This window comes from Temnothorax nylanderi, unplaced genomic scaffold, assembly GCF_030848795.1.
Source record: "Temnothorax nylanderi isolate EJ_2023f unplaced genomic scaffold, tnyl_v1.0 TNYL_tig0272_pilon, whole genome shotgun sequence".
NCBI classification, from domain to species: domain Eukaryota; kingdom Metazoa; phylum Arthropoda; class Insecta; order Hymenoptera; family Formicidae; genus Temnothorax; species Temnothorax nylanderi.
Window position 1 is genome coordinate 176,802 of NW_027249334.1, and position 14,539 is coordinate 191,340.

General features: G+C 33.0%; 1 protein-coding gene and 1 long non-coding RNA gene across 2 annotated transcripts in view; one reads left to right on the forward strand and one right to left on the reverse strand.

Annotated features, from left to right (window-relative positions):
• LOC139780353 (transducin beta-like protein 3) overlaps positions 1-14,539 on the reverse strand; it is a 28,413-nt gene that overhangs the window by 13,603 nt on the left and 271 nt on the right. The window contains exons 2-15 of the mRNA XM_071718976.1: positions 14,438-14,489; positions 14,169-14,376; positions 13,901-14,075; positions 13,643-13,813; positions 13,397-13,572; positions 13,105-13,304; positions 12,819-13,022; positions 11,750-11,939; positions 11,254-11,375; positions 10,987-11,145; positions 10,740-10,905; positions 10,375-10,599; positions 10,098-10,231; positions 9,184-9,293 (exon numbers count right to left, since the gene is read on the reverse strand). Coding sequence (XP_071575077.1) covers positions 9,184-9,293; positions 10,098-10,231; positions 10,375-10,599; positions 10,740-10,905; positions 10,987-11,145; positions 11,254-11,375; positions 11,750-11,939; positions 12,819-13,022; positions 13,105-13,304; positions 13,397-13,572; positions 13,643-13,813; positions 13,901-14,075; positions 14,169-14,376; positions 14,438-14,489 — 2,292 coding nt within the window. The remainder of the gene's footprint in view (positions 1-9,183; positions 9,294-10,097; positions 10,232-10,374; positions 10,600-10,739; positions 10,906-10,986; positions 11,146-11,253; positions 11,376-11,749; positions 11,940-12,818; positions 13,023-13,104; positions 13,305-13,396; positions 13,573-13,642; positions 13,814-13,900; positions 14,076-14,168; positions 14,377-14,437; positions 14,490-14,539) is intronic.
• LOC139780354 (uncharacterized) lies at positions 9,251-12,720 on the forward strand. Its single transcript, XR_011720212.1, has 2 exons — positions 9,251-9,349; positions 9,529-12,720. It is a non-coding gene; the product is annotated as an uncharacterized lncRNA (long non-coding RNA).

Below are 14,539 nucleotides of genomic sequence, written 5' to 3' on the forward strand. Positions count from 1 at the left end.
GGACTGTTACCGTTGAATATTACATCCTGACATTTTTACCAACTTAATATAATTCTGTTTTATAATATTACTAATCAATTAATTTAATAATATTGTAATCAATTAATTTTAAATTAACAAATGAACGATTGGATTCAATAGAACGAAAAATCGATTCCAATGTTACTAATATAAAGAAGTTAATTATATATGGTATTTTATATGTGTATTTAAATGTATACTTAAAAATTTAATGAAAAGAATACTAAAATTATTAGTCACTTTAACACTGCCCAATATGGGTACTGTTATAGTAATATTGCAAAATTAACCATGGTTAAATTTGGGTTAGGTTTTGGGGTGGAGTTACAGGGAGATTCTCTGCTCATATATATACTATTTCTACATACATATACATTTAATTATTAGTTATTCATACTTTCAATACTGAGAATAAGTGTTATATTTTTTTTTAATAGAAATTGGAAAGGCTGTAAGAGTCAGACGCGGTTCTCTGTGCGTAATATCAGAATCACTGATTTATTACTTATTACCTTTTACATCGATCTATCGTACGTTTCGGCTCAAGTTTGAGCCATCTTCAGCGGTATATACATATAATATTAATAAGTTCTCCGTTCCACAGTGGTGAGTTTCATGATTGGAGATTTCAGAAACGAAATTAAAACAAAATTTCCAATCATGAAACTCACCACTGTGGAACGGAGAACTTATTAATGTTATACCGCTGAAGATGGCTCAAACTTAAGCCGAAACGTACGGATCGGATAGATCGATGTAAAACGTAATAAGTATTAATAAATCAGTGATTCTGATCTTACGCACAGAGAACCGCGTCTGACTCTCACAGCCTTCCCAATTTTTATTTTTAATTTCGAGGGTCCTTTGACTTAATTTTTGCTTCCTCATAGAGGAAGCTTTGTTTTCATAAACTTCGTATATGGACCTTTGATCGCATATAAAGCTAGGTCTAATCAACCGAATTTTAAAGAATTATATATGAAATAGGGGTAGAAAAGACCGAAGAAAAAATTGTTTTTTTAGTTTTCGATGCCAATGTGTTCAGAATGTTCTAAAACGTCGGAAAATCGTAATTTTAAAAAATGTCCGTATGTATGTATGTGTGTGTGTATGTGTGTGCCAAATTTACCGAAATTTCTATAACTCAAGAACTGATTAACCAAATCTTAAAGAATTATATATGAAATGGGGGTAGAAAAAACTGAAGACTATAATAGAATTAGAAAAATTGCTAATAATAAAGGGGTTACCGATTTCTATCTAAAAAAATCTACATGATTACTCTAATTTCCACAAATTTTGAGATATCGAGCTTAATTTTTTTTTTATGGATAGAGTATCATTAAAGGTAGGTTGGTGTTGAATTTGGCAATGATCGGTGAAGGGGTTACTGATTTTTGCCTAAAAAGTGTACAAGTTGTACATGTAATCTTATACATAGAGTATCATTAAAAGAAGGTTGTTTTGTATTTGGCGAAAATTGGTGAAAAGGTTACCGATTTCTGCCTAAAAAATGTATAGGGTAGACCGAGGCGAATCGGATTACTAATTAGCACGATAAAATAGCTCGTTTGAAATAAAACACTAACGAAAACTGTCTTAAAACTTATATTGATCCGATTCGCCTCGGTCTACCCTAAATTATTTGATGGATAGAGTATCATTAAAGGAAGGTTGTTTTAAATTTTGCGAGGATCGGTGAGAGGGTTACTGATTTCTGCTTAAAAAATGTGTAAGTTATTTGATGGATAGAATATCATTTAAGGAAGGTATTGAATTTGGCGAGGATCGGTGAAGAAATTACCGATTTTTGCTTAAAAAGTTACATGTATAAGTTATACATGTAATTTTATATAGAGTATCATTAAAAGAAGGTTTTCTACTAATTTTCTACTAATATGATTTCTCGACATTTTGGAACATTCTAAACCTATTTCCATCAAAATCTCGAAAAAAAAATTTTCACCATCACAAAGCTTCCTCTATAAGGAAGCAACAATGTATAAATTTTTATCAAAATGAGAGTAAATAAAAGGATTGTACTACCTTACTTGAGTGCCAAAATACAACGCGATACAGAATTAGAAAAAATAATTTAAAAGTGTGCAAATTAGAAAGTTGCACATTACTTCCGTAGAAGAATTAACTAACCGATTGAACAAAATGGAAATAAGAAATATCCGCAATTAGTAGTGATTATTTTAGTAAAAACATTCATTATTTAATTGATTTTTGTAATAGTATAACAGATATTAGTATAACAGATATATTAGTCGCAATAAAGCTTATCACAATAAAAAAAAGTGTGCAAGTAAAAACTTGCACATTGTTTTCTCATAGTTTTTAAGTGTGCAAGTAGAAACCTGCACATTGCTTCTTTATAGTTTTTAAGTGTACAAGTCTGTAATAACTTTAATTTATGCAACCTTCTTGCGGATACCTATAATAGACTCAATATTCGATCATAAAAACTTTGTTAAAGCTCACTTTCACGAATTTTTTTTAAGAACTGAAACATACAATGGATTTAATTTTGAATGGAATCAAACTTTTCTAACATATCTTATTTGCAATTTTAACTTTAAATTTCTCAAAATTGTGACACGAGAAGGTCATTTCTCCTGAGAGTCAAAATTGCAATAAACATAAAAAACTTAAAAGAGATTATCTTTTTCTTAGCATTTTTTTTAATACGTAATTTGACGCTGGCAGGAAGGAAATGCGCGAGTTTGAAACTTTTATATGCAACAGAAATTATAACATCGCACGTCATAAATAGCCGACACGCCTAGCTTTGAAAAAGCAGCTCAAATTAATATTCTAGACCTCATTTCCTCGCGCGTGTGTCTCCAAGGTATATTCATTATCTCTTTGTATCGATGTAGGTGACGCATCTACAGAGATGACACCGGGGTATAGATAATCGTATACTGAAACTAATTCCTCTACCATTTGATGCGCACATGACTTCTGTAACAATTGAAAATTCACACTACTATATATCGCGATTGATTACAAGTAAAATTTTCAGATCTTGGGAGTCAACGCGCTGCCAAATTCCTCAAGACAATTGTCCGCAGAAACAATGTTCGTTTTTCACGATTATATCGATCCGCGTAAAATGAAGTAGCTATTACATCTTGCAGAGGATAATTGGACGCTCTTCCGAGCGCACGTACTTCATTTGTAGAGAGCTCACAAAAGAAACGCCGCCGACTGTATTAAGTTCTTATCTCGCAGCTCTGTATGTTACCTGAATTTACAACGTCACATATCCTCGCCAAATATCTTGTTAATATAAGATATCGGCGTATTTACATATCCTCATGGAATATTGTATGTACCAATCGAGATTAGGATTAAGCTTCTCTGACGTATTATATGACATGTAAAACAGATGTAGATCGTCCTGAACAATAAACATTTCGATAGAGCGCATCAGTTTACCAAAGAATAATTGAAAAAAGAGTCGATCTTAGATCAAACTATCGCATCTCTCTCTCCCTCCCCCTCCCTCCCCCCTTTCTTTCTGTATACCTCTTTCCACCTTCTTTTTCCGTTTTAAGGTGTGTGCAAACGGTGCAAACCCAGGTAGCAAGATGACGTCTGAAGACGTCTTAATGACGTTAGAGACGTCATTAAGACGTTATTAGTACGTCATTTTACGTCACTCTGCCAATTAGGAAATTTCTAAAAAGTATTTTTTACCATATCTCAGACTATTTATATTTTAAAAGTTACCGTGTATACTTTACAATTAAAATCTCTTCGTTGCTACAAAAAAAATTTAACAAATATCTCAGATCAAAATTATACTGTTTCGAAAAAAAAACATCTCAGCGTAATATCGTTTTAAAAATCGCTTTTAAAATTTGAAGCTCACCTTTACTCTTTCACTAAGATCATATGATATGTCATAATTCCATTCTTTTCAAAATAAAATGTCTTATCAAATGTTCACTTTTCAATGACCTTGCTCCAATGCTTTTGCATTATATCTAGTCGCGGCTAAAAGAATCGATTGACGACACATTATGCTGCAACGTCGATAAGATATTCCTCCGAAACAGGACTTTAGTCTGAGAGATTTTTCGAATTCTTAATAACAGCTTCAGACTCAGACATACATATTCTCATAATATATGTATTATTCTTTTTGTACAATTTCATATTTTATCGAATCGAGATATCGAAATATCTCACCAAACAGTCGCTTTTCGACGACCTTGCTTTAATACATTTGCATTGTATAAAGAAACGATTGACGATGTACGATAAATTATGCTATAATGTCCCTTTATAAAATGTTCTTCTCGAAACAAACTTTAATTTGAGATATTTTTTAAGTCCTTAATAGAAACAAGGATACTTAACTTGCCAATTAAGTTAAGCGGAAAACATATCCAGTGAAACACTTTTCTCATAAAAACATATATAAAACATATACATTTAATTATATATTATATATATATATATATATATATATATATATATATATATATATATATATATATATATGTCCAAATATGTTTTCTTTTAATTCTTATAATTTCTTATAATTTCTTATAATCTCTATTATCTATGTACAGGTAAAATAATAAGAATTAAAAAATAATTTTAAAAAATATTTTGCATTGCTTTTTTAATAAACTAGACATCACAGACGCGCGCTTCGCGCGCGCTATTTAGCTTTTATACTATTATTATTACACTATTAACCCTTGATATATAAAACTGTCAAAATATGCGATGACAGATGCTCACGAAGTCAGCGCAATGAGAGAACCAATCAGCATCGTGGAAAAATGTCAACAATACAATTTCTTACACGGCTTTTTTATAAGCGGAAAAGGAAGTTTGAAGAAATAAGAAAAAATTACCTAGGTATTTATGGTCATATATAAATGTAATAATTATATATAAAATTTTGTAGAATTTAATCGCAATTTTACTTTTTGTAAAAAAACAATGCAAAAGTTATTTATTATTCTTCTTATTATTCGTATATACGGATAGAGATTATGAGAAAGAAAACAAATATAGAGAAAAAATATATACGGACATTTTATATACAAACTATGTATATTTATATATTTTCTATATCTACATATATGATAAATTTTTTACCAGATAGGTACATATATATATATTTCGCATCCCGCGTTTCTCAATATAAGCGCTATTCCCCTTGGATTTCTATTCGATTGGTCTTACTTATACTGCCAATTGATAATTAAAACATTTAGAATAAGCATCAAAAGTTATGATACAAGCGAGTGAGTCGGCGACAATAAAATCGGATGTGTATGCGCACGCGATCGAGAGAGCCTGATGTAAAAGCAAAAATTAAATTTGAATACCAGTATTTGAACAGGTGTGAATTGGATTCGATGCTTATTTACCATCGAAATAAGACGAGCTCTCTCTCTCTCTCTCTCTCTCTCTCTCTCTCTCTCTCTCTCTCTCTCTCTCTCTCTCTCTCTCTCTCTCTCGCGCGCGCGCGCGCGCGCGCGCGCGCACACAAAAACGAACATTTCGTGAGCGTTTCATTAAACGGCTTTTGTCAAAGCTGTCATTCTCGCCTCGACGGAAATTACGAGGGAAAAAGAGTGACTGGCGATTTTTGTACCGTGCAAAAAAACTGGGACTTTTCGCTCCCTGATATAATTTACATTTCGATTCGTTTAACAACGACCGGTGGTCGATCGCATTTACGAGGACCCGAAGGTCAAACGTTATGCACTAATAAGTTCGAAAGCAACTATAAAATTTTGCAAGGTTGAAAACAGTTGATTGAACGAATTTTACCTCACCGCTCCGCGCTTCTTTACAATCGGATGCGCAAACGCACATGCCCGGCTTACGTAAAAAATGATATATTATTCCCGCGGACGGGAAAACGAGGATAAAGATCGAACATATTGGCATTAGCGCATTTCCATTTTTTTTCTTTGTTCCGTAGTATTTTTTCAGTGCGGAAGGATAATGATGAAAGCGACGGCTCGCGCGGTTTTGCAAAATTTATGGAAGCATATATCTCGTAAAAACCACCAACGTATGACGTTACTGAAAGAATCGCTTCGCACTCGATCGTTTTTCACGGCAAAAATGAGAATTTTGAGTACCTGTTAAAATTCTGTTATTTATATTAACTATATTAACTGTGAAATTTAAATAAAAACAGGTAAAGCTGCTCGTAATATAAGTATATAATAAAGGCTCAGACGATTAAAGAATCAATTGAAAATCTAAAGAGCATAGAGCCGTAACAAGGTGTCAGCGTTAATAATTATATATTTGTGTTAAACAGATTTACAGACGTTTCGGTCTATTATGAGACTATCTTCAGTGTAGAGTTACAGAATAGTGAATCGGTTAAAATTATCGCATGGTTATAATTACAAATGCGATATTTAAGTGATTGACTATTCTTGTATAACTAATGTGTAACTATAACCATGCGATAATTTTTTAACCGATTCACTATTCTGTAACTCTACACTGAAAATGGTCTCATAATAGACCGAAACGTCTGTAGATCTGTTTAACACAAATATATAATTATTAACGCTGACACCTTGTTACGGCTCTATGCTCTTTAGATTTTCAATTGCTTCTCGTAATATTTTTATATCTAAATCTAAATTATAGTGAGATTTTATTTCTTTTAATATATTAAATTTTATAAATCGACATAGAGGCCGGTATTCATAGTCGGTTCTTATATTTAAGACCGTCTTAAGTACAATCTTAAGATGCCATAAACCAATCACAGAGCCGTATTAGCATTTTAAGACATTGCTTAACACAGTCTTAAAATAAGATCCGACGATGAATACCGGCGTGTATCTGTATGACCCTTGTCTTTTTTTGCGTTCTGTCTGTAAGAAATAATCTATACGTTGTTACAAAAATCACGCTTGCCTTTTCAACCGCTGATGTTATATTTTTTTAATCCTTTTTTCTTTTTTCCTTGCCGTTAATAATAGAATTAATTGTGCGGCTTACACTTTGGTTGCGTCCGCAAGCAACAGCATTCCCGACAGATAAACGAAGAGTATCAGGACGAAGACCCTTTCTCGGGGGATCATTCTCAAGTACATTTCTGTCACTTAACAGCACCGCTAATAGATTCCGACTGATCTTTCCTTGTGATCCGTGAGTGTGGTCGGGCGAGCAAATTTACTGAAAACCAGACAGCGAGACCAAAGCTCGCTCCCACTCTCTCATGGTGCTCCTCCAGGCTTGCTTGAACTCGCATACATACATTACATGCACACGCATATACACACGTATACTCTCGTGTAGCAACTTGTGACATCAATGCATACATTCATTATATGTTTAAGACTTACAATGTAGATTCTCGTATTCATTTATAATTGTGTAATTTACACACGATCGTTTAACACCAATTTAACGCGCGATTTTAATATCAGATATCGTTAAGTGAATTCTCGGAATTCATCTACAATCGTTTACTCGCGTTGTGAAAAAGATGCTACAAGTTCTATATAACGGTCCATGATTCATATTTCTGTGTAATGAAATTTCTCTCTTATCTCCGTGAACACCTCGTGAACTTGTAAGTTTTATCACGGCGTGATTGCGCATATAGATAGACTCTCGATAGCATTCACCTTGTATTATCATATTATTATGCGACTTACCCGCAAAGACAAAATCTATCTTAAAATATAATTCGTAATATAAAACACAGATAATGGTTTAAAATCAATATATATCTGGAATAAAAGCAAAAAGTATAAAAAATAGAATTTGTACAACTTACATATATACAAACACACATCTATGTATTATGTATATGGGTGTTTCTACGTAAATAGCGTTTTTTACTGTCCAAGCTTGTTATATGTTCATGATTGAGAGGAGGGTAAGCAAGCGTTGTGAAAGTTCACTACTGCATCGTATTTGAAGTATCGCACAATAATCTGTTAATTGGGGAGTGGCTTATCCAATGGAAACATGCAGAAACTCCTAAAAATGTCAGTTACCTGGCCTGTCCATTGTCGAAAATTCTCTATTCCAGTTACACTTACTCCCTCCAATTGCAAACTCAATTGAAAATTCCCCATGTTCATTCAATCATAATATAGAACTAAGATTTTAACATCATTATTAAACATAAATCTCCCTTTGGAACCGAAAAAACCGGCTTCAAACTTGGTCCGGACATATGGAGTAAAATTGCACATTTTGAATTTTACCGCGGTTCCGCCATGTTGCATCGATTCAATGGGAGTCTGGTGTGGAGATTTCAAGAATTGGACATCAGGTGTGTTGTTTACATTGTTGGTGGTTGGTTGTTTTGAGCGTGATACAATCGTAATCGTGTATTTCACTTGAGAAAAGGTATGTCATAAAATTACGCGTCATTTGCCTGGCACATCTTTTTTTATTATATCGCAGTAAATTTTTCCTTCTAGTGGTAAAATTCTGATGATATTCGGTAGGCTAAACTTGATTTTTAATGGAAATTGGTTTACGTCAATTCAGAAGAAAGTGAGATTAATTTAACCATGAAATGTCAGTCTACTGGCATGTCATTCACCTGGCCATTCATGGGTTTGACGTTGAAATAAAATCAAACACGGTAAAAAACGTTGAAATAAAATCAAACACGGTAAAATACGGCGAAATAAAATCAAATACGGTAAAATACGGCGAAATAAAATCAAATACGGTAAAATATTTTTTTGGCCCCAAGGGCCCCAAAACGTTTTGGCCCCGTTTTGGCCCCAAAAACGGAATTTTTTTGACATTTCCTCTCAAAATCACTCATTGTTGAGGTAATTCAATATTTTACTAGACATGCAAAGTCGACTCATTACCGCACTTTACCAGATCACTGATGAATAAGCCATTACTTTCAGGTTTTTGATGTTGTAGTACGCTGGCTTTCAGGGTATGTTTCTGCTTCTATATTCACTCAAAAACAGGAAAAAAAAAATTTTTTTAGGTATGTTTGAAATTGAGATATTTGCAATCTGAAAAAACGCTATTTACGTAGAAACACCCATATACAATACCTATACGTAATATATGTGTGTAACTTATTTAGTGCCAATTGATATAATATCAGGTTTCATACGATTAAAAGTATATGTTAACAAGTGAAGGTCTTGCAAAAGTTTTGTTAACCTTTTAAAATGTCTATCGGTATAGGGAATCATAACTTCCAGAGTGGAAAATAAGTCCGATGTCTGCAGCTCCTGCATCCCGATCTTTGTTATTAAGGCACTTATAACCGCCTAAAAATAATAACAAGATTAAAAGCTAAAGAGCATTCAAAGATGCTCGCGCATATGTAAGAGAGTGTATTCTCTTTAATATATCAGAAATTTTTTAAAATTAGAAAAATTCTAATCAAATTAATAAATTTTTACATGTATATTACATACATAATTATTAAATATACAATTATATAATAATTGTATATTTAATATAATTATCATACAATTATACTTAATTATATTTAATATACAGGGTATTCGGAAATTCAACCGACAAACTTTCAGAGATTGTCGGGAGCACCATAAAGATCATTTTTTGCAAATGGATCCGGGATCGGAAATGTGTTACATCGCTACGACGTTAGGAATGTCGGCGGCAAAAGGCTCTGAGCCAGGTGAAATCAAGGACGATCCCAACATGTTTGTCAGAGTCCGCCGGTCCATGGTTCGGCGCTATCGTCTGTGCAAAGCTCATGGGGGACAACACTTCGAGCACCTGCTCTAAAACATCCTTCTATATGGCATCACTCATAAGCACTAGCGATGTAACGTCATGTTTCCAACCCCAGGTCCATTTGCAAAAAATAATCCTTATAGTGCCCCTGACAATTTCTGAAAGTTTGAATTTTTGAACACCCTATATAGTTATACAATAATTATATATAACATATATTATTAAAACTACCCAGGTAGCAGAGTGATGTCAAATGACGTATTAATTCCGTCTTAATGACGTCCTCTAACGTCATTAAGACGTCTTTAGACGTCATCTTGCTGGGTATTTTATTTCTATACAGTAAATTATTAAATTTTATACCATACCTGAGCAGCATGTGAGTTCCGGCTATTCATATTCCATGTAACTGCACACCTGAGTAACGCTTCTTTGCGGAATGGTTTTAATTCCTTTATTATTTCTGCAAACTCTCTCTCGTTGTATCCCTTCTTCAATATAGCTGTTATAAAAAAAGTCTTATAATAATCTTAGAAAAATATGTACATCCATATGCATGCAAGCATGCATGCAGGTACACACATCGATATATCAGTGCTACATCAGATACAAAGAGACATCACTGTTCAATACGAATAATTATACCTTCTACAATCTTGAGAACTTGTAACGGTCGCTCTAGCTTTAGAGCCAACTGTAACGCAGTCTGCAGTTGTTCAGCTTTTAGTAAATTGGCCAACTTTTGCTCCTCGAGCACAAGCTGCGCTTTTTCCGACGCGGCTCGTGCTTTCCTTTCTTCAGTTACATCTCTCCAAATAACCAACAACGAATCGCTACCCCCGCTAATAATATGTTTCTGATCCTTGGTGACTGCATGAGAAATAGAATCAATGTCAAAAACATATATTATATAATATTATATAAATTATATAACCAGTATTGTTATAAATACATATATACGTATTTATAACAATACTGGTTAGATTTTCATGAATCACAAATAAGCTCACCTGCGAATGTCCAAACGTGGCTTTCATGTTGGTGCAAGGTAGATACGCACTCGGATGTTTTGATATTCCACAATTTCAGAAGACCGTCTCCGCCCGACGTAATTAGTTGCATACCGCGCGACAGAAATTCTCCTCTTAAAACGGAAGATTCATGTCCTTCAAACGTCTGCGACAAGAACAAGAGCAATTACATTACATTTAAATCTATGAACATCAAAAGAAGTAATTTATTTTTTCTTTTAGTTACCTTCAGACAATTAAGTTCCGTTAAAGACCACAGTTTCATGGTACAGTCAGCGGATGTTGTTAAGAGCACTTGATCAATCGGCGAGAATCGAACGCACCATACGCCTCTCCGGTGACCGTGAAACACACCGAGCAATTCCAAATTCTCAGTGGACCACAACTACAGATAATCATTATATTATAATTCTTGTAGACTATCATAATTTTTAAATTAGTCATGCACATGCGGCACATGCGTAAGATAAAGTTGATTTATGCAATGACGTACCTTAGCAGTCTTATCTTGCGACGCTGTAGCGATCAGTTTGTCATTTGGTGAGATGGTTACACAATTTATCTCTTTTTGGTGCGCTAATATTGTACAGCTTGTATTTAATGATAAAGCTTGATCTGTAGACATTAAAAAGATCATCTCAATACATACATACACGCAATGTATATTTATAAGAATACATATGTATGTACATGTATTCCTAACGTAAATAAAAATCATATATTTTTAATCATACATAATTTTTATAATTACTTATATATCTACATATGTTATAAAAATTGAGATTCTATTCATTTAAATTTATCTGCATTATTTTTAAATTTTTAACACGTGTTTTAATATTATGGCCAACGTCACGCACATCTGAGTACAACTATATTAATTAGAAATTAATTAGATTTAATTAATAAGGTTGAAAGAAGTGAGATTCCATACTGCTCACATTCCATATATATGGATTTTATTTAAGAAATCATACTCTCTGACTTACCATGTAATTCAAGATTGTTGGGTAATTCCCACAGTTTCAGGCATGAATCTTGAGCAACAGTGCTGAAGAATTTAAGTGATGTTTGAGATATTGCAACAGAACTAATCGACGCTGTATGCCTAACGGCATGTCCAATGCAAGACATCCTCGATGTCTCTTTATTCAATAGCCATACACGAACACTATTATCCTACAAATAATTTTATATAATGTAAATATTAATTATACAGGGTTAAACGGCCAAACTTGAAATATGAATTTAGGATCTCAAAATAAGAAATATTTTCCTCTGGAGGTATGCTCGCAAACGCTTCGTTCAAGTATTGACTTCTAAAGTTACAAAATTAAGAATGAATGATTCCGAAATAATATAGGTTTATCCTCTTTACTGCTAAACAGTAATCAAAATTGAAACAATGATTTTAATTTAAAGTTGTAAAGCTACATTATTTCGAAATTATAGATAAACCTATGTTATTTCGAAATTATTTATTCATAATAGTTCTGTAACTTCAGAAGTAAATATCTCTTAAATACAGCATTTGCGAGCATATCTCCAGAGGAACATTTTTTTATTTTAAGATCCTACATTCACATTTCAAGCTTGGCCATTTAACCCAAGAATACCCTGTATATGAAGAATACAGAGGAAAATCAATCAAAGTCCACTTTTATCGAAATTGATCTGATCATGCACTTGAAAATTTTAAAGTGATTTTTACGTGACCTTAATAATGCTATTTAAAGTCACACTAACATTACTACTTAATGTGCCACTTAAAAACCTTACAAATTTTTGAAACATTTTTCTCAAAAATGCTTTATTTTAGAGATATTTACCCGGTATATATCCCGACTCACATTTTGCATATACCTCCGTTTATAAAAAGTTAATTGGAGTTGAAGGTTGTAAGTAAAAGGAGTATAAGATAAATTGTAATTGAGAACAATAAACTAATATACTGCACTAAGCACTATTATTATACATATATTATTAAAAAATATAATATAATATAAAATATAAAAATATAATATAAAAATATAATATAAAAATATAATATAAAAATACCTTAGCAGAAGACACAAGCAGATTTACATTTGCTAGGGTCGTAGCGAGTGCCAAAACGCTGTCAGTATGACCGCACAATAGTTGACAATTCATAGAGAGAATTTCATAAAGTTTTATGTCACAACTATTGGTCGCAATTGCGAGATGACTGTCGTTATCTCCAAGATACGCAACATCTAGAATTTCATCGCTGTAGCCTACCAACTGACGTAATTTAAAATTTATATCAATATAGAATTTTTATATAATTAATAATTTTATACCAAGTAATTTTATACCAACTTACTTGCTTTTTGCATTCAAATAATTCCAATGAATGAATAATTATGTTATGATCAACAGACACCACAGCAAAAATATGATGGATGCTATTGTAAAGTAAATGCGTAATTGATAAGCCCCCTTCTTCCTTAGCCGGCGGTACTAAAGAATCGTCCTGCACATAAATCTGCTTGCCTGTTGTCATCTCCCAGATTTTAACGACACCTAGAAAATTTTTCATGTTAAATTACACATTTCCTTGTTACGCGTGTAAGAATGCGATCAAAGCGTAAACTATACGTCAACTATCAACATACCTTTTTCACCAGCCGAAGCAACGTATATGCCATCGCTTTTACGCAATTTAATAAATGCCGGCAGACATTTCGCAGGTATTATAAAAGTCCCCTCAATTCCTTCGTATACTGGTAAAACACGTATTGACGTTCCAGTCAATATGTCCCATAAAATTAGCACTCGATCTCTTCCTGAACTGTGGATATATATATCACATTTATATTTCACAGTGCCTTTATTTACGATATATCTTTTTTTTTTATTACCTGACTAAATAATTTCCATTTTCGTGAAAGTTAAGTGATGTGACTTTACTAAAGTGTCCAGAAAGAATAATTTTCTCCTGTCCAGTAGCAATGTCCCAACCATAGATCTTTGTATTATCACCAGCGCCAAACAGAAGTGATTTTTCCCTATTTGGATGAAATTCTAATATGCTAAACAAAAATGAAAATGTCGATATTAACTCAGAGCAATATTTTTAAGATACGTTTTATTTTACATATACTGTATACATAAATTACCTGATTACTCCCTGTATCCCTCTGAGACTGTGTGTACATGCGTGATGTTGCAAATCCCATAATCTGACAGTTCCATCGCTTCCACCAGACGCCATTAAAACATCATTATTTGAAAGAGTTATTCGCATTACAGGTCCTTTATGAATAGATTTCCATAGTTTTGTTAACTTACTAGCTGTAATAAGTATAAATAACAAAAAAAAAGAAATATGTAGGTGTCACAGATAAGAATATTGAAGGCAATATAAATTTGAATCTGATCAACTACTTTTCCAATCCCATAATTTGAACAGTCCACTTTTGTGATAAGTGATTATGCCTGCATCTTCATTACAAAGAGCAAAACAATTTATTGTATCCTCCTGTTGATCAGCCTCTGTTATACCCAGTGACGATATCACGGAGCCTTTACTCATAGATAGCATGGACACGGTGCCTCCTTTCTGGCAAAATAAATACTCCGCGTTCGCATTCCACTGAAATGAAAAGGTGCATTGTAAATATGACAAAACAGATCAATTCTTTTAAAATACCTACTTGTATATTACCACCAGTATAAAACGCTCCATGCCTGCATTCTACTTCGAATCTGTGAATATAATGCAGGAACAATTATCAGAGCAAAACACACAAATGTTA